This window comes from Vidua macroura, chromosome Z, assembly GCF_024509145.1.
Source record: "Vidua macroura isolate BioBank_ID:100142 chromosome Z, ASM2450914v1, whole genome shotgun sequence".
Lineage (NCBI taxonomy): Eukaryota > Metazoa > Chordata > Aves > Passeriformes > Viduidae > Vidua > Vidua macroura.
Genome location: NC_071611.1, coordinates 31654508 through 31673881, shown reverse-complemented (window position 1 = coordinate 31673881; position 19374 = coordinate 31654508). Strand labels below are relative to the sequence as shown.

The 19374-nt window shown below is 37.4% G+C and overlaps 1 protein-coding gene across 4 annotated transcripts in view; it reads right to left on the bottom strand.

Annotated features, from left to right (window-relative positions):
• The window catches only part of PDE4D (phosphodiesterase 4D), a 359916-nt gene that overhangs the window by 247148 nt on the left and 93394 nt on the right, over positions 1–19374 (bottom strand). The window contains exon 2 of one of the 4 annotated variants that reach the window (XM_054002840.1): positions 4512–4562. The exons of the other annotated variants lie outside the window; for them this stretch is intronic. Coding sequence (XP_053858815.1) covers positions 4512–4562 — 51 coding nt within the window. The remainder of the gene's footprint in view (positions 1–4511; positions 4563–19374) is intronic. 4 annotated transcript variants of the gene reach the window in all.

Sequence of the window (19374 nt, the reverse complement as noted above, 5' to 3'; positions counted from 1 at the left end):
CACTGAGCATAAGAAAATAGGGATTTAGGTGACCTTTCATATTTAGCAGTACTGTCAAAATCTACTGTTCAGAGTACATTCTTTGCTCTTAAAGTTTGCTTCTTCGTTTAAGAATTTTTTTCCCCTAAATTCAGGTTCAAATCCAGACTTCCAAAGGATAAACTGAGATGTTTCTCTAGTGTTTTACTGTTAGATATAAAATATATGAAAGCTGATTAAATACTGTATTGAAATGCAGTTGGGAAAGAAGCCTTTTTTCTTTCCCCACTATAAAGTATAAATAATAAAATTCTTCTAGAAAAAGCAGATGCATAAATATTGCATAAAACATTTCGGTTAGAAGTGAACACTTATGCCATGAGAAGGGCATAGCACTGGTCAGATTCAGTTCCCCATGATAACTTCATGAGCTGAGGTGACTCATCACATTCCTAAGAGCATAACAAAAAGCTGATTTCAGGAATTAGCATAATATCTTCATTTTCCATCAATTTTCTTTACAGTTACATTTTACTTTAATAAACTAGAATAACTTGCATAATAATGGAAAGCCAGACCAGTTTTGGCTGGCTGAAAATCATGTAGCATTCCATAAGAGGCAAAAAATTTTAAAAAATGGCATAATTATTTTAGAACACTGGCAAAACCAGAAGATTGAAGTCTATTAACAATTGCATTATTTCAGGGATTTACTAATCACAGAATCATCTGACTTGGAAAGGACCTTGAAGATCATGGACTCCAACCTTAAACTGACCACCTTGTCAACTACACCAAAGAACTAAGTGTCATGTCTAGTTATTTCTTGAATAACCTCAGATATGGTGACTTCACCATCTCCCTGTGCAGCACATTTTGAAGCTTAACAACACATTCAGTGAAGATATTCTTCCTGATGTCCCAGTTGAACTCCCTAAGGCCATGTCCTCTTATCCTGCCACGTGTTTCCTGGGAGAAGAGGTCAATCCCCACCTGGCTGCAATCTCCTTTCAGGCAGTTCTGAAGTGTGATAACGTCACCCTGAGCCTCCTTTTCTCCAAGATAAACACCCCCAGCTCCCTCACTTCCATTGCCCTTCTCTGGCCTTGCTCCAGCACTTCAGGGACTTTCTTGAAGCTCAGAGCTGGACACAAGATTCGAGGGTGGCCTCATCAGCACAGAAGCAAAGTACAGGGGGACAATCCCTGCCCTGCTCCTGCTGGCCACACCATTGCTGATCCAGGCCAGGCTGCCATTGGCCTTCTTGGCCACCTGGGCACACCCTGGCTCATGTTCAGCTGCTGCTGATGAGCACCCCCAGGGCCTTTTTCTCTGGGCAGCCTTCCTGCCACTCTGCCCCATCCTGGGGCACTGCCTGGGGTTGTTGTGACCCAAGGGCAGCACCCGGCACTGGCCTTGTTGAACCTCACACCATCTGCCTCAGCCCATGATCCAGCCTGCCCAGATCCCTCTGCAGGGACTTCCTGCCCTCCAGGACATCAACACTCCCACCCAGCTTGGTGTCATTTGTGAATTTACTGAGGGTGCACTCAAAGCCCTCACTCAGATCATCAGTAAAGAAACTGAACAGGGCTGATCCCAATCCTGAGCTCAGGGAATTTCACTCATGACTATCACCAACTGGATGTCATTCCATTCACAGCCACTTTCTGGGCCCAGCCATCCTGACACCCAGCAAGGGGTGCACCTGTTCACTCCATGGGCAGTCAGCTTTCCCAGGAGAATGCTGTGGGAAACAGTGTTGCCATGGGAAAACCTTCCCTGCAGCCCTGGTAGTCTACATCCACTGCCTTTCCCTCATCCACTGGGCAGGTCACCTGGTTATAAAAGGCAATCAGGTCGATCACATAGAACCTGCCTTTCCAAAGTCAGGCTGACAGGCCTGTAGTTCCCCAGGACTAGCTGGATTCCTTCCAGCTCTTCTTGTGGATGGCCATCAAACTGGCCAGCCTGCAGTCATCCATGACCTCCCCTGTTACACAGCACTAACGATAAATCATGTTATTGATGACAATAAGAAATTTTTGAAAAAAGAGTTAAAAATAAAATTTATATGAGGCAAAGGGTAATGTGTATAACCATGCATTTGCACTGTTTTTCATTTAAGTATATAGAACAATAACACTCAAGTAAATATGGGGGGATTAAAGGAACCAAGAGAGGATTTTTTTTTTCTTTTATTCACTGCCCTGAAAAGCAAACTAAATTTTATTCAATCTTAATAGGCTGCAATTTGATAGAAAATGATGAAAAGTCACAGGTTACATTTTGATTCTGAAGTTAAGGTATTAACCTGTGGATTAATTTCAAATCTTTGCCAGTTTAAAGGTAGACATGCTTTTTCTACTTCTATTTTCCATATGGTAAAACTAAAAGGCACATGCAGTAGCTGTTTATGCAATTAAGCAAGCTAAAATTTGTTTGTCATCACAAAAACAGATAGAATGCAATGGAAAGGAAAACCAGGTTACATAACTCAGCAGTAAATGTTTCTAAAATAATTTCCAGATTGAATGGCAGTAGGCTACATACTGTTGATACATAATTTATGCTGTATAGTGTGTAATGTGGTAAGTAGCTATAAAATCCTACTCCTCCAATTATCACCCCAAATGTGTTAGTACTTCCAGGCCTAACTTCATCCTCACCAGGACATCACTTCCTCCAACCACTGCACCTCTTTAATGTATTTTACATTTGCTCCTCTGTTATCCAAACTCTGAAACAGTTGCAGACAAAATACCCTATTTTGCTTACTCCAGTCTCCACTTTCTAAGCCATTTAGAGTCTATTTACATTACAGCTACATTTATCTGTCTGATATAGTTGTGCTCCCAGTCATACTGCCTAGGAACATACACATTTTATTGCTGCTTTGTGCCAGCAGTCCATTCCTACCTTTTGCTAAAATTATCAGGAGAGTTCAGACACTGGAATTTTCACTACATTTATTAAAGGTTATGGATTCCAAATCAAACCTTGCTCTATAGGCCATCACCTTTTTGGCTGTTCTTTCCCTAAATCCAAATAGAGGGCCTAACACAAAAGACACATCCACTCCCTTGGCTTGTTACACAACATTAAATCCTGGATATTCAAAACAATAAATTGCATTTCAGAAAGGTTCATATTTTTATTCCCCAGAACTCTTTCTCTCCATATTCCATGCAAGACAAGCAGGAACTAGCACACGAAGGCAAAATGCATGTCTCTAAGGTAAAGAAAATAACTTTAAAATCACTTATCTAGTTCTAAAATATTTGGTTCTGCATGCTCATAGAGGTTACAAACATCATGAAGCATATGACACAGGCCAAAGGACACCTTTGATGTGCTGCATCAGCACTGAAGAAACATTATTAAAGCTGATCAACTAGTATTTGTATTAATAAATATAAAACTATTTGTGTCCCATGAAATATATTCTTTCTTTTATCTTCATTGTCATTCTCTAAAGGACATCTGAAAGTAGCATGAGAGAGTGTATATATATACAGAACATTTCACGACAATTTCTACTCTTGCAAGAGAAGGATAGCACACCTTACAGTCACTGTATGGATTTTTGAAGGTTCAGAATTAAAAGAAAACCAATGACTCGCGACTTAACATCCTGACACTCAACTCAAAATGCCCTGACACTCAAATGCATTCAAAAATGCCCCTTACAGACCTACTGTAGCATGAATAAGCAAACTTGCCTATTCTCTGAGAGCTGACATGAACAACTAAAAACATTTGCATTCTAAATTAAGGCTTGTGATTAGGTAACCACAAATGCAGGCAGAAACCATGGTATGATTTGCATCCAGTTAAAGTAGCAAATATAGAACATATAATTATCTTATGTCTTCCGATCAAACACTTCTGCTGGGCTTCCCCAGACAATGGGCTCACATACTGTGACAGACAGCAAGGGCTGGCAAGGAGCAGACAGGGAAGACAGGTAACCAGCTTCTAGAGAAGATAAATAAAAAACTGATGGTTCGTTCCTAGCATCTTTCAGCAGACTTCACTGTTCATGTTTGAAAAATGCTTGGTCAGGAAATTAACCTGTGGGTTAAGGAGTGCTTAAAACGTTTCTCTAAGTTAATAAAAGGAGAAACAAACCATATTCTTAGAAGAAAATGGAAGCGCTTTCCCTGTCAGGTGCGGACACACCTGCAGTGTCCTTTCCAGCACACTCTGCTAAAAAAAAAACCGCCAAAAAGGAAGATGAAACACATCCGAGATCTCGCTAGTAATTTTGGGCGGGGGGGTGCGGTTTGAAGCTGGCTCTCACGGGCCTTTAAAGAGCCTGAAACGGTCTCACGGCAAGGCGGTACCAGATCTAATTAAGGACATAAACAGAGGCGCCGGCAGCAGCGCGCGCCCGCTAATTGTCCGCTCGTCGCGCGGTGCCGCCCCTCGGCGGTGACGCGCGGCGCGCGGGCGCTGCCATTGGCGGCGTGCGGGCGGTGACGACGGCGCGGCCCCGGCGTGTCCCGGCGGCGCGGCCGCCCCGGCTTGGCCCGCGCCCGGCCCCGGCCCCGGCCCCGGCCCCGGCCCCGGCCCCGGCCCCGGCCCCGGCCCCGGCCCCGGCCCCGGCCCCGGCCCGCCGCACGCGCTGCCCTGCGGCCGGCTCCTCTGCCGGCCTGCGGCTCGTGGGCTGGTTCGCTTCAGAGGCTTCCAAAACGGGTTTGCTTCCAGTGTTCTGAAAGACTTGGTATTTAACCAAAGGGCAAAAGTTTTATGGGGAAGTATTTTTGCCTTAGCTAACAATCTTCATTAAGCACTAACCAAGACACTAATTCCAGCATCAGGAAGAAGACGTGACGCAACAACCACTGGTAGAATTTATAAGCAAGCTGACTGCACTGTATTGCAAGGCAAGTAGAAAGATACTTCAGTCAGGAAGAACTATAGATGTCTGTGATTCAAAGAGGAAACAGAGGTTTTAATGATGATAAAGGGATTTTAATGCTGTATGATTGTCTTTCAAACGGCCACATTTGAAAACCTCTCGTACAAAAACATTTTACAGCATTTATGCATATCTTTAATAAATGATTACTGAATTGCCATATGAATGAGCATTTTTTTCTGGTCACTTGAAAGTATAAATACATATGTTCTATGACAAACAAACCATAGGGGGAAAATATACCTTTGTTATTTTCTTCAAATCAGGTTAAGAAAGAAATGTGAATAACTGTTCCTTTGACACAGGAAGAAAATACATCACGTTGCTCAAAACAGTTATGTAAGAAGACATTACCATAACAATACAATTTATGTGACTTGCCTATTTTGCAATATAAAGAAGTGCTAAACTCATATTACTTCATCACTACTACCTCTGTCTGATTTTCATTTTTCTCATAGCTCTGGTAGTCCACACTTGACATTTATTTAGGTAAAAACATAGCATCTTGTAGTTGCCACAGTATTTTGCAAACAAGCATTTTAAGTTTAAGAGTCTATAATGTGTATTGATTACTCACCATATCCATGAATGCCTCCTAAAGGGGAAATTATTCACATGCATCATGTTCACAGGTCTTCCAACATTAGTGTTTTCCTTGTCAGACTGATTTATCTGTTATGGTATTCATAGATGCATGCCAGAACAACTGCATGAGCAGTCAACAGCAGGGGTTATTGCAAGAATTACTGTAATCCACAAAAATAAAAATTCCCAGGATCCAGTGAAAGACTTCTCACAGGGTTTTCTAGGTACACGTCCATCCATTTATGCATCACTTGCTATTTTAAAAAAAACATTAAACTAATCAGTATACAGAAACTGTTCTGACAATGCCAACAGTTTGCCTTGATAAAAATCCAAGTGCTTTGACTGTGAATTAAAGCATCTTCATATGCAGCATTTTGGACAGTTGGAAAAGGTTAGTTAAAAGATAGTTTCTTGCCATCTGTGCCAAATCAGTGTTTAGGGAGAGATGTGTAACTTCAGACTGCTTTGCCATGTTCAGAAATGAATACTGCTTTTTCTTCTTTCTTAGACACATATTCATCAATGATCAATTTAATGCAGTTTTCCTTTCTTACGAGCCTGGGGAACAGAAGGATTTTTAATAGCCTCGTACAACAACCCCAAACTTCTTTCTGAATTTGATACTGTTACTTTGTTTCTTCAGCTAAGAAAGAAGGAAGGAAGTATGCTTTTTCCACTCCATAGGACAGGACTACAGTTAGATACCATCAAAGGTTATGATCATGTCATGATCAAATTCATTTTTGCTGTCTAACCCCGTAATAAGGCTGCCTGCTCCCTTTAAGTGAAATGACTAAGCTATTGACTCTCACTGCAGAGTCTAGTTCTGTTTTGATATTATACTGTATATAAACCCACGTGCATCAATTTGTATGTTTCAAAACGAAAGCAAAGCTATAAGTCCCATGTTACCTAAGCATTCTTTCTCTGCTGTCCTTTTTTCCCAATTCAGCTCCCAGACAGTAGTTATCACTCCTTACGCTCTGGCAAACATCCTCGGGAAGATTCTTAAGCCCAGGCTACAGAGACGGCATCTATTTTGAAGCAATGCAGAGTGAACAGGCTCACACTTCCCTTTCCCGGGCCAGAATTTCCAGCCTGCCCTCGGGCTGCTGGTCTCCTCGCCCAGCAGCAGCAGCAGCCGCGGCAGCCCCGGACAGTGTCGGGCTGCGTGGCACTAGTCCTGCAGCAGACTGGGCTCGGCTGCGGAGAGGGCTCTGCCTGGCAGAGGCTATGCTGGCGTCAAGGGGGCCCTCTAGGTGGGTTCTCCCGGCACCGCGCAACCTGCCCTGCCGCTCCCACCCGCCCAGCATGGAGGGGAAGGACGGGGCACTAGCGGAAGAGCCTTTCTGAGGACGGCCCGTGCTTCCAGGATGACAGAAAGCATTGAAAATTTTGCATAGAAGTGCAAAAATCTGCAGGAAAAGAGACACGCAGGAAGCAGAGTTCACCATGTTGATCTGTACTGCGATGTAAAAGATTCCTAGACTTTTATACTTCAGCATATCCAGGGCATACATTGTTTGCTTGCCATTCTTCTAAATGGTTTACCCTGTACTAAGGCTTCTTAAACTTCTAACGACCCCTTGCCCTTTTGGACAGGAAATCCTGCAGTATGGAAGCCAGCTGCAACTTCAATTACATTAAAACGTGTGATAAGACTTTGTATTTGATTAGGGTGTGGGTGAACTTGGGAGTAACATGATAAGCGATTGCACGTCACATTTGCATAGATCCTATTTCCTTAAGATCATTTCTGCTGCTTGTCACAACCCTATTCTACAATACCCCAAATTAGCCCTAGTAGAGTTGATGCCATTCTGAAGAAAGAATAAAATATTAAAGTACTTGAATGTCACAGTGTATTGACAGTGAAATGGCATTTATTTCAATTCAGTAATAAAAAGGGAGCCTACACTGCCACACACATTTTTATATTACTCAATATTTGTATATTACTACCTATTGATATTACTACCTATTTGAAGACTTACAGCGCAAAAGTACAACAGATTACAAAATTTAAAGGGGCTCTAGCATCATTTATGTTCTACTACTCTATAGAGAATGTGGCTTTTTTTTTTTTTTGTCATTTAAGTACATCCATGATAGAAAGCATACTCTGAGAATTAGAAATAATGAGAATGAAAGTTAGCATTTTTCACAAAGATGCTACAAAACAAAATGTGTAATTGTTCAGTAAAGATAAATATTGTATGACTTTAAAGAGACCAGGTGAGCTAGTTACAACTAGGTTATGTTCATGTTTTATGTAAAAAGCACCCCTATACCACACCTCCCAATTAGTTTGGGAATTTATACCAGAGACACTTGAAGAGAATATAAACAAAACTCTAAAAGCTGAAACATCGCATGATTAATCTGAATATGAAAAAAAAAAATCATATATATTCCAGTTATCTACTGCTTTCTCTAAGCTAGATAAATTTATTGTGAAATATTAACTGTAGCGAATGCTACACAAATCTGCACCATCATTACTATTTCATACTGTACTTATCTCACTGCATGCTTGCCTGATCACTCAGTCACTGACATTTTCAACACTGGACATACATAATGACTTGTACTATCTTGAGAAATAGCTTCTCAGCACTGACCTGTCACTTACAACATTTGAAATCTGTGAATGAGTCTATTCTGCATATGTATTACAATTTCTCTCTTTTTCTTTAGTGTTAAGTTCAGCACAAAGCATAGCACCCATTGACTCAGCTAATTTCATTCAGAAGCAGAGTTGCAGAAGGAGTGTGGGCGTATACAAAGTTACTATACAGTATTACAAACCAGATAAAGAACTCACCAGCAAAACGGAGTGCGCAATATATAGGCTTTCCAGAGCAGGGATAAATTAAAGCTAGAGACTTTTACCCGGTAAAATAGGTTGCCTTGTGAAATTCTTCCTGTTCAAGCCCATAATACTTGCCAACCACTCTGCATTTAAAAAAACCAAAACAAAACAACAAGGCAAAAACAACAACAACAACGAACAACAAACAAATAAAATTGGAAGCAGATTTTAATTTGATTCCTTGGTTACCAGAAGAGTGCTCTGACCACTAGAATTCAGGCTATATGACAGTGAGTCCATCTTCCTCATTCGAGCAGAATCTCGACTAGGCATGGAGGGTGGATAACATAGACACAAGAGAAGTCTACAAGTGATTATGACTCTTCCCTGATGTGAAGGAACCCTAGACTCCAGTCATTATACAAAGTCTTCTTGACTATTTTCCACTGAATTATTTAGGACAATGTATGTTTATAGTAGGAACCAGATTATCTGGTACCACTTCTCACTTCCAATAGTAGCTGCATTGGACTACTGAGTGAGGATCTATCCTCTTTCTCTCAATAGTCTTGGGAATCTTTCAGTTCTTGTTGCCCAGTGAAATATCTAAAGAGGGAGGATTAAAGAATATGTCCTATTAACCTTATTTTTAATCAGGCTATTAATGCTGCAAAATTGGAAACACCTTTCCATTCTGTTTTTTCTGAGAAGGCAAACCAAAGAGAGGATTATTTGCATCTCTATTTTTATGCATTCTTCCTCCCACAGCACTCAGATTTTCAATTACTAGCCATACCACAAAATTCACTTAAAAATTGACTAAGGTCTATGTCTGTTAAACTGAAGTCCTCTAGAATATTTTCTATACTCCTCTCACAGATGCACTAGCAGATACCAGAGGAAGAGTTTCCTTTGTGACATTTCTGGCCATTATCCTGCATAGAATGGTTTGGGTTGGAAGGCACCTTTAAAGGTCATTTAGTCCTAAACCCCTGCAATGACAGGGACATCTTCAGCTAGATCAGGATTTTTAGAGCCCTGTCCAACCTGACCTTGAATGTTTCCAGGGATGGGTCATCTACCAGCTCTCTGGGGAATCTGTTCCAGTATTTCACATTGTAAGAAATTTCTTTCCTACACCTATTCTGAATAAACTCTCTTTTATTTTAAAACCTTGTATCCCATGTCCTATCACTGCATGCCTTTCTAAATGATGACAGTACTAAACCTCTTCTAGCAGTGTTGGATGTTTAATACAAAACTCAACAAAACCAATGAAAATATATAATAAGAACTGTTCTAGCAGTGTTAGATTTTTAATACAAAACTTAACAAAACCAATAAAAATAAATAATACAGACGTACACATCCTGAGAAGAAAACTGCACCTGGGGCATATAGGACTAACATTTGTATGCCTAGTCCAAATTTTCCAAAGAGATCAGTTTAATTTACTGCATCTTTTGATTTTTATGAAATGGGGGCAAAAAAAAAAGTAATTTGATAAAATATTTTGCTTAAAATACAGTAATACACAGTGCAATACATGTATCTGGAAAGGTAACGATAATTCTTAAAGCAATACTGAAAAGTAATCTCCTAATATAAGTTCACAGAAATTTCATCAGTGTCATTATTAAATAGTAATAATGACCAATGGCAGATTTTTTAAGACTATGCAAGATGAGCTGGTGGCTTAAACCAGTAGATTCTGGATAAATATCAATTAAAAAAGTCTTATCAAACTTTTTAATTCCATAAACAGTTTCAAAATGCCCCCCAAGTTACAAATGGTTGTGGAGCCTGAAATATGCTACCACTAAAAAGAAGAGTTTCTGGAGATCAACTCCAGAGCATGTAATAAATATATTGCTGACACAACTGACCAGTGCAGATGGTAATTTCAAGCTTTGGGAAGATGGCTGAAATAAAAATTCTTATTAAAAAAAATTAAAAGGGATAGCATTTTTGCATGCACTTTTAAGGAATAAAAGGTAAAGAGATTTTTTAAAACAGAAAAATTAGCACTCACCTAAATCCTAATATCTATTCATTTGCAATATTATGGAAATATAAGACATAGATGTGAAACATGTCCACATTTGGGATTAATTTCTATATTTTGAGTGTTAGGACGGCATCATTATTTATAAACTTTCCATGAAGACCACATAGATTAAAATATCAGTGTGGTTAATGAAGTGGTAAGAAATGTATCCCACTGCACATAGTTGAAGAAAATCATCCAAATGATAGGTCGTTAGTCATACAACTTTTTAGGTCCTCACAAGTTGTCTTCAGTAATACTAGCATAGAAAGTAAAGGCACAAATTCATCTCAACAGAATCCTCATCAGACTGAGCAGATAAACCCAGTGAGCTCCTTAACACATCTTATACTTTGCTCACAAGCGTTATATGAGTGCACGTCAAGACAAGAAACTTAGGATTCTGTCCTGTGGTCTTCCTCTGCCATCTGCCCTGCAAGTAAATTAGCTCTCTATTGGACCCCCTTCTGGAGTAAGGAAAGTCTATCTTAAGAATGAAAAACCTAGAAGCACTTAGAAGTGCAATTTCTAAGTGGAACTTAGAAGCACTTGCTACAACCAGTCCAGATCACAGTAGTTTCTCTCTATTCTCCCTATACAGTCTTGTAAAATCCCTACAGAGCTTCCACCCTCAGATATTTTCATGATGAATCATAAGACAAGCCACATGCATTTGGTGTCATGCTACAGAAGCATCACCCCAGTGCGTTCTGACAGAGTCTCACATGATTTCAGACACTTTGAACTGAAAAATGACAGAAATTTTTTTTTCCTGTACCCAGAGAGGTCTAAATGAGCACTATGCAGTGGGGAAATAACCCACACCACATAACTTGCCCTGAGGGCTTGAGAACTTAGAGTCATAATTATCGCATTGAAATGACTACTAAAAGACAAAACTTCAAAAAACATATAGTTCAGTTTTGAACAACAATCATGAATTAGGTAATGTTGCTAAGAGCTTGCGGCTATCCCTTAAGAACAAAAAGAGCTTAGTTATCAAGTATATTTTTGTTCTGAAAATGATGTGCTGAACTATAAATGTAATTTGAGCAGAACATTCTCCATCCAAGCCCCAGCCCTTTTTGAAGTCCAAAAAATCTTCAGGTCAGAAACTTTGAAAAATGAACATTTTATGTGTCTTCTATTAAATTCTTAGCTTGTTCTGTGTCTCTATGTTTTCCTTTCAATGAGAGCAAGAGATTTTTTTCAGGTAATCTCATTTTAAAATGTCAAATCTTCTTAGCTGTTTAAAAAATAGTTATTTTTCCTCATCTCATTTAGTAAGCATCAGTTGTTGTTATACTTTTGTTGTGCCATTTATGTTTTATAACTGATAAAAAAAGATCCTTAAGGCTCCACAGATTTAAACTTGCATAGAAGGAGTGGTGTGGAAAAGAATGCCAGGGCATCTCAGGGAGATTAAACTATCTTTTGATCTCATTTGAAGAGAAATAATCTTCTGTCCTGAATACCACTGGTGGTGATACCTGAAGAAAAATAAATGTCCTTCATAGCAACATACCTCCTTAGATTAAGCACCACTGGTTTTGCTCAAAGACTCGTATCTTACTATTGCATAAGACAGAGTTCAGATGCCTTAAAGATCATTCCAGAAATATAAACAGAAACTTTACATCTATGCAAAAGAAATGTAAATAAGAGGTGCAGATTATTGTTCTCTCTTTTCCCATTGTATCCATTTTTCTACCCACTGACTGACCAATGAATCTTCTTTGCCTTAAAAAAAGCAAGAAAAGCAACTATTCTAGTTTGTTGACAGAATACAGACTTAACGTATTTAAATAAGTGACAGTTCAGACTCATGTTTATCAAGTTATTTTGCTTCCTATGTCCTAGATATCTTATTTTTGGCCAGAAGCAGAGCTTGAGCTCTCTGTAAGGAGTCATGTTACTGCTATGGAATATGGGCCTGGTAATACACTCCCAGTTTGGATGCATGTCTGCTATGAAACAGGAAGAGACTTCCAGTAACCACAAATTGTAAAATTTTACCTCAGTGAAAATATTAGATATTACTAAAATTCCCAATGACAGTTTGGCAGCAGTTATTCAAGAAAACAAATTGTATGTTTTCACAGCTGTAAAATGGAAACCATGAGAAAATGATGACAGTTTTTTATTTATATAATGTTAGCAAACTGAAGTCAGATTAAAATACTTCCAGCAAATATTCATGACCTGTTCTATAATATGGAGATTATTGTGCATTATTTTGGTCAACTGCATTTCAAATAGAACACAGTTCAGAGTACTTGTATCTTAAATGACAAGGTAGGATGAAATTTTACTTGGTAATACTTTTTTTTTTTTCTTTTTACCATATCTGGTAATGTTTGCATTACATTCATTACTCAGTTTCACATTGGTTTAGTGAAGATGGCTTCTTCCTATATTTCCAAGCATGATATATTATTCTGAACATAAGTATATTTCGTAAAAGGAATGATAACTACCTGAATTGTACAATTCAGTTATAATTTACAACAAGAAACAGAGAAAAAGGACTTTTCTTGACAATTCTTGTGGAATCTTACTTAGACATACTTTATTTTGACACTTTCCTGTCTAGGTAATTTCTTTTATGGGATGGGGAAGGAAAAGCAGTAGAATGGACACATGTAAAACACAGGACAATGCTTTGAGATATTTTTTACTGAAATCTCATTTCTCCTAATATATCTTATATCAAGTATGCTTTCTGATGTCAAATACACAGTTCAGTCAACTAAATTTAAATTTATGATTTATAGTATGGTTTAGACATTTGAATTTGGACATTTGAATATAGTATGGTTTAGACATTCTTAATAATCTCAAAATGTTTCTTAAAGATCTAAATTGTAGATGAACCATTAGAATCATTAATGGTCCAATAAAATAATTCTGTTTTTTCTGGAGCTGTTTATTCATCACATTTTTTTCTTGTTATTTTTCAGATGGAAATAGACATACTGCAATTCTTTTCCAAAGAAAAAAAAATTAATATTTTCTGTGTGAGGATTTCTAAAACTTCTTCAGATGCCTTAATGAATTTTGCAATTTTTATTATTATTTTCATAATAAATAACTTCCAGCTTTCTATCAAATATACCTTTGATATACCTTTTCTGTGGAAAAAAAAAAACAAAAATTACACGCCTTACTGTAATTTCTTTCTGAAATGAGAATATGAAGTTGGATATTTGAGGGGTAATGTACACTAATGAATGAAAAGCTTTTTTATTTGATGTGATTTGCCTTGGTTTTGTTGCTTTTAATTTTATTTATAAGCAAATAATTGCTGCCTGTTTGTAACTTAGTCAGCAATAAATGTATTATGTCAAAACCTTCAGGCCTTGCAAAATCAAACCATTTCAACATTGAAATTATGTCATAAAAAAGGTTAGCAATTATGAAAGTAATATGAGTGATGTTGAGTCACTGAACTTGCTTTTCAGTTGTGGTCAGCTTATTGCTTATTGTCATCAACAGACTTTCTATTTTCTTTCATATTTTCAAAAGATGTCAGGACGTCAAACATGTAAGCTTTACATTCTCTCCTACTGAACTACTGCAAGATCCTGTAATCTGATTCTTCTCTGTAGTGATAGTTTCCTAACACTGAGTCATATGAAAATGTCACTAGTGCACTCCATGAACAAAAGTACTAGGTGAAATATTTGAACTCTAGTAGCAGTTTACTTAGGAAATAATACTACCTTCTTGCAGTCCTTTTTTTCTTCTGTTACTACTTCCTAATCTACCTTAAAATTCCTTACATATACTCATGTTTTCTATTTTAAATAGCAATTTTCCTAGTAACATTATAACAAAAATCACGTCTATGAGTCCACCGACTATTTTGTCTGCAAAATAAGGTTGCAGAGCAAATTAATTTAGTAAACACATAACAATTTTATCCAATTTTATATTTGTCTTGATGATTATGAACTCTTCAAAAGTCTTCAAAACTTTTTTTCTTTTTCTTTAGTAAATGAAAAAGGCTGTGTACCTGTCTAGATCATTGCTGATATCTTAAAATACAAGTAACATGTTTAATATTATTCTGTTCCTGATTTTAAAATTTTATTAACAATCCTTACTATAAGAGTGAGATTTCCTATACCAGTTCTTTCAAAGTTCTTGAACAAAGGTCATTCAGCCCCCTTAAGAGCATTATTGCATGAGATTTGTTTCCAGATAAATTGTAGTAATTTATATGTAAATACCTTTTTTCCTATTATCTATCATGCCTGTCTTGATGCTTAAAATAATTTTCCTTATTAACACTATGCATCTTTTTCTTTCTGTTCTTTCATTGAATATTGATAAAGAAATTGATTGGATTTATCTTGTCAGACTATTCAGCCCTTACCATATTTTACAGACTTTTCTATGCAACACAAACACTAGAAGTTTTTAAGTTTCTCATAATATCATAATTCCTGGTATTGATCCCAGGAAATATTCCCCCTACACAATTTTTTTATCTATATGGAACATCTTCCTTTTCATGTTCAGTATTCTCTTCAATTCATCAAACTGTAATTCCCCTGCCCCTACCAGTGGATGTACAAATCCCAGAGAGCTAATTTCGGCAAGCCGACAATTTTTATTTTCTAATTGCCTTTGTCTCTAGAACCAGTTCAACAACCTCCAGGCATCTGCAAACCACCTTTCATGCACAAATAAGTAATGTTGTTTACCCACCTTTACACAGATGTACTGATAAATAATTCTTTAGACAGGAATTATCATGATAATTACCCTTTGTACACAAGTACATTTTTTTCCTTTTTGTCAGATGTAGCCAAAACATGAATTTGTGATTGTGTATTCTATTTCTGGCAATTTCTAGCATTAAGTGACAACTTGTATTCTGACAAAGATACATAAATTTATAACTTGAATTAGAGGATGAGAACTGAAACTCACACTTGAAAAGACATTGAAGCCAGAGTCAACTTCTTAAGTAAAAGCTGTTTAAGAATTAACATATAATTTAAATTGCTGAGTGCCCAAAGGAAAGCTAATTCAGATAACTGTTCTGTTTCCCAGCTAAATATAAAAAGAAAAAAAACCCTAGACTTTTTCTAGTATCAAGAAATTCTCTCTGTCCCAGGAATAGCATACAGAAGTTGCTCTAATATATATTGCTGAATAAAAACTTGTTTATGCATATGCAGCTGGGATGTAGCTATGGACAAGTACTTAATTGTAGAATAGCTTTTTATAGGTACATAGAACCACAGATGCTTAGGGTTACTAAGAAACATGGAAAATACAAGATCGCAAACAGTTTACCATCCTAAAATAAGTAGAAAACAGAGGGAAATTATTATTCATTACATAGAGAAGTGGACTAAAACGTTCTTAACATAAGTAGGATAATAAGCTGATTATAAAGTACTTAATGAGATTTGTAAGATGAAAATGGGCCAATATTCCCTGTATACAAAGCCATTCTTAGTTTCTTTTTAATTTATTATTTAAAGGAGTACAATAAAGAGCAAACATGTGACAATCTAAGTAGCAAAACTCTCTGATTTGCAGACTGAAGTACAAATTCACATGAGATTAGAGCAGCGTTTCTAAAGTTTGAAGTCCAAGTCCTACTGCATTTACATCACTAAAAATGCTGAATACCCCCATGCCATCCATGGTGTTAATCACTAACTGTGCGATTGTGGATAAACTGAGAAGTTCTGGAGCCTCACTGATTATTTCCTCAAATATATTTGGGAAAAATGGAAGTCTTCCCTCACAATATACCTCAGCCTGTTAAAAGTATAATGCTTAGAAACTGCTGCTTTTAGGAAGCACACAAAACATAAAAATTCACCTTCTTTTTCCTATATGCTCCCAAAGTTTTTGAAGAACAGATTCCTAAATTGAGAATCTCTGAGACAGACAACAGCTTTAGGTGACAGCTCAACTACAGACTCTTCTCTTGTCAGTCTAATGAAACATTCTTCAGAAAAATCCCTCCATTTTGCAAATTATTTGTCTGATGAGATGGTGAAATGTGATAGGACCCATACACTTTAAGTCAGACATATATTTGATGCCTTTGCAGGATCAGTTGAATCTAGGCCTAGTTCCCTGTTATCCCTGAAGACTAATGGCAAGGCATTGCACTATATCCTATATTTGCATACTAAATTTTAGATCAAGGGAATTTTAGTCAGGGGAAGTTGAGAATTAAATCATTACTGCAAACATAAGACACCTCTTTGACATTTGATTTTTTTTTTCCTTGCAGTTGATGGCTGAAAAAAAGAACCTATCACTGGTACAAAGGCAGACATCAAAAGGTCCAGTCAGAAGATTAGGTCTGTAAAGACATGCCCTCTGATCACTAGCTATTAACACTTGGGAAATCTGGAAAGCTCTCATGACATAGATCAGTTTTACAGTACTTTGCCAATATAACCCATGAGAAACATGGAAACTTTTTAACATTATGGAAAGCCAGGGCAGCACTGCTTGAACTATAAACACTTACTTGTCATGCTATGTTTGAGCCATTGTAACCACGCTGCTTTTGCTATTTATTCAAAAATACAGATATTAAAACAATATTGTAGTATAAATGTAAAGTACAATGTAGACAAAATCTAAGAGATTAGAAGAAAAGATTAGTCAAGAAAACAGATGCATTTTAAAGTTATATTCCCTGAAATATACATTTTCCAGGCTTACTTTTAATTAAAGTTACTAGAATACTATTATTTCCTGGTAGTCTGATAAGTATCCATAATTCCTCTAAAATCAAGTATTAAAAGCTCTTATGTGTCCCTTCACATGACAATCTCCAGTAAAGTTGAATATTGGATAATTCACTAAAATAAAGAAAGTGAGCATGTTTTCAAAGCCTATTTTGCTGATGTTCCCTATTTTCAAAACTAGGCAGATAATTTTTGATAATTAAATGAAATAAAAATACTCATCTGAATAAAACCCAAATATTTTTTCCTGAGAAAGTGATGCTCATAACATGTATTTTCTGAAGTGTTCGGAGAAAGGTCTGATTTTTTCTCTCTATAGCTTAAAAGCTTGTGTGTATGAAGAAACAGAACAGCTGTTATTAGTAACAGAATCACAGAATAATGAGGTTGGAAGAGACCTCTAAGATCATTAAGTCCAACCTATGCCCTAACACCTCAGCTAGACTATAGCACCAAGTGCCATGTCCAGTCTTTTTTTAAACACATCCAGAGATGGTGATTCCACCACCTCCCAGGGAAGACAATTCCAGTACTTTATTATTCTTTTGGTGACAAATTTCTTCCTAATATCCAACCTCTAACTTCCCTGATATAGCCTGAGACTGTGTTCTCATGTTTTGTTAGTGGCTGCCATGTGGGAGAGACCGACCCCCACCTGTCTACAGCCTCCCTTCAGGAAGTTGTAGAGAGCAATAAGGTCACCTCTAAGCCTCCTCTTCTCCAGGCTAAACAACCCCAGCTCCTTCAAACATTGCTCACAGGGTTTGTGTTCCAAGCCCCTCACAAGCCTCGTTGCCTCCTCTAGATGTGCTCAAGCATCTCAATGTCCTTCCTAAGCTGAGGGGCCCAGAACTGGACACAGCACTCAAGATGTATCCTTACCAGTGCCGAGTACAGGGGAAGAATGACCTCCCTACTCCTGCTGGTCACACAATTCCTAATGCAGGCCAGGATGCCATTGGCCTTCTTGGCCACCAAGGCACATTGCTGGCTCATATTCAACGGGCTGTCAACCAGCACCCCCAGGTCCCTTTTCGCCTGAACACTGTCCAGCCACACTGTACCCAGCCTGTAACGCTGTAGGGCCACACACATATTTTTCTGAATAAATTAAATTTAATCCTTAAAGTTGGATATGTTTACATTCTCAAATATTCTCCCTCAGTTAATGTAGGTAACTGGGGACAGTACTATCTCACTGGTCCTTACAAAATAATAGTGAAGTTATACATATAATTTCTTACTCCCCTCATGATTTGCATGTTATAATAATGAAACACTAGTCCATGCCAAAGGTATTTATTGTATGATACCTCATTGTGGAAGTGATCTTTAGAACACAACATGTAAGAAAGAAGCATGATATACTTTCTATTGCATACACTAAGCTAATACTGAGAAACTACTGAATGAATTCTCCAAGAAACACTGTCTTAGGTTGCCAACTAAATAAACCTGTTAACGAAATGTCATTACATGACATGTCATGTCATGCCAGCATCTGAGTATTTTATATCTTCTCCCAGTGTTTTGTCAGGTACTAACTTTAAGCTTGTTCCAATACTGAAATAAATAGAAAACTGTTGTTTTACTATTTTCTTCAATTTATTAATATACTTCACTGCCAGTTCATCCATAAGACTATCACTCTCTAGAAAATATTCTGTGGAGAAAAGAATGCATGAATTTCATATCTTGCACTTGACAGGGTTCAAACAGATCTTTTGTATTATTTTAGAGATTGCTGTGATTATGACCACAAGTTTGCTACTTATAACATCAGAAAATTTTCAATTTCCTCAAGCAAGGTTGAGTTGCAAAATGCTTGTCAAAAATGGTTCTAAACACTCATTTAAATCCATGTTTAAACTCTAAAAGTAAAACATAGACTACCTGAAAAATTAAGAGGGGTTTTCTTTTCTGGCTGTTTTTTGATCACTTGAAAGGCCATGGTGCAATAATTTCTTCCTAAAAAATGAATAGAAGTTTTGATTTCCCAAAAGAAAAGGTGAACGCCAATTTAATGTTTTTCAAAACTAGTAGAATAACAGAATTACCTAAATTAAGACTGAACATTTGAAATTGTCCTCTAAAGGGCTGGACATAGAGCAGCTCCACTGAAAGAATAGGAATTTGGAAAGTTCAACTGTTGAAAAATCAGGCTAATTGACTGTGCTGGTAACACTGAAACCCAGGTTTGACTTTTTTTTCATTGGAACATGCCATATTAAAATAGCATATAAATCATACCCAACATAAAATTGCCAGTTGCTACTTCAAGAATGAGGTA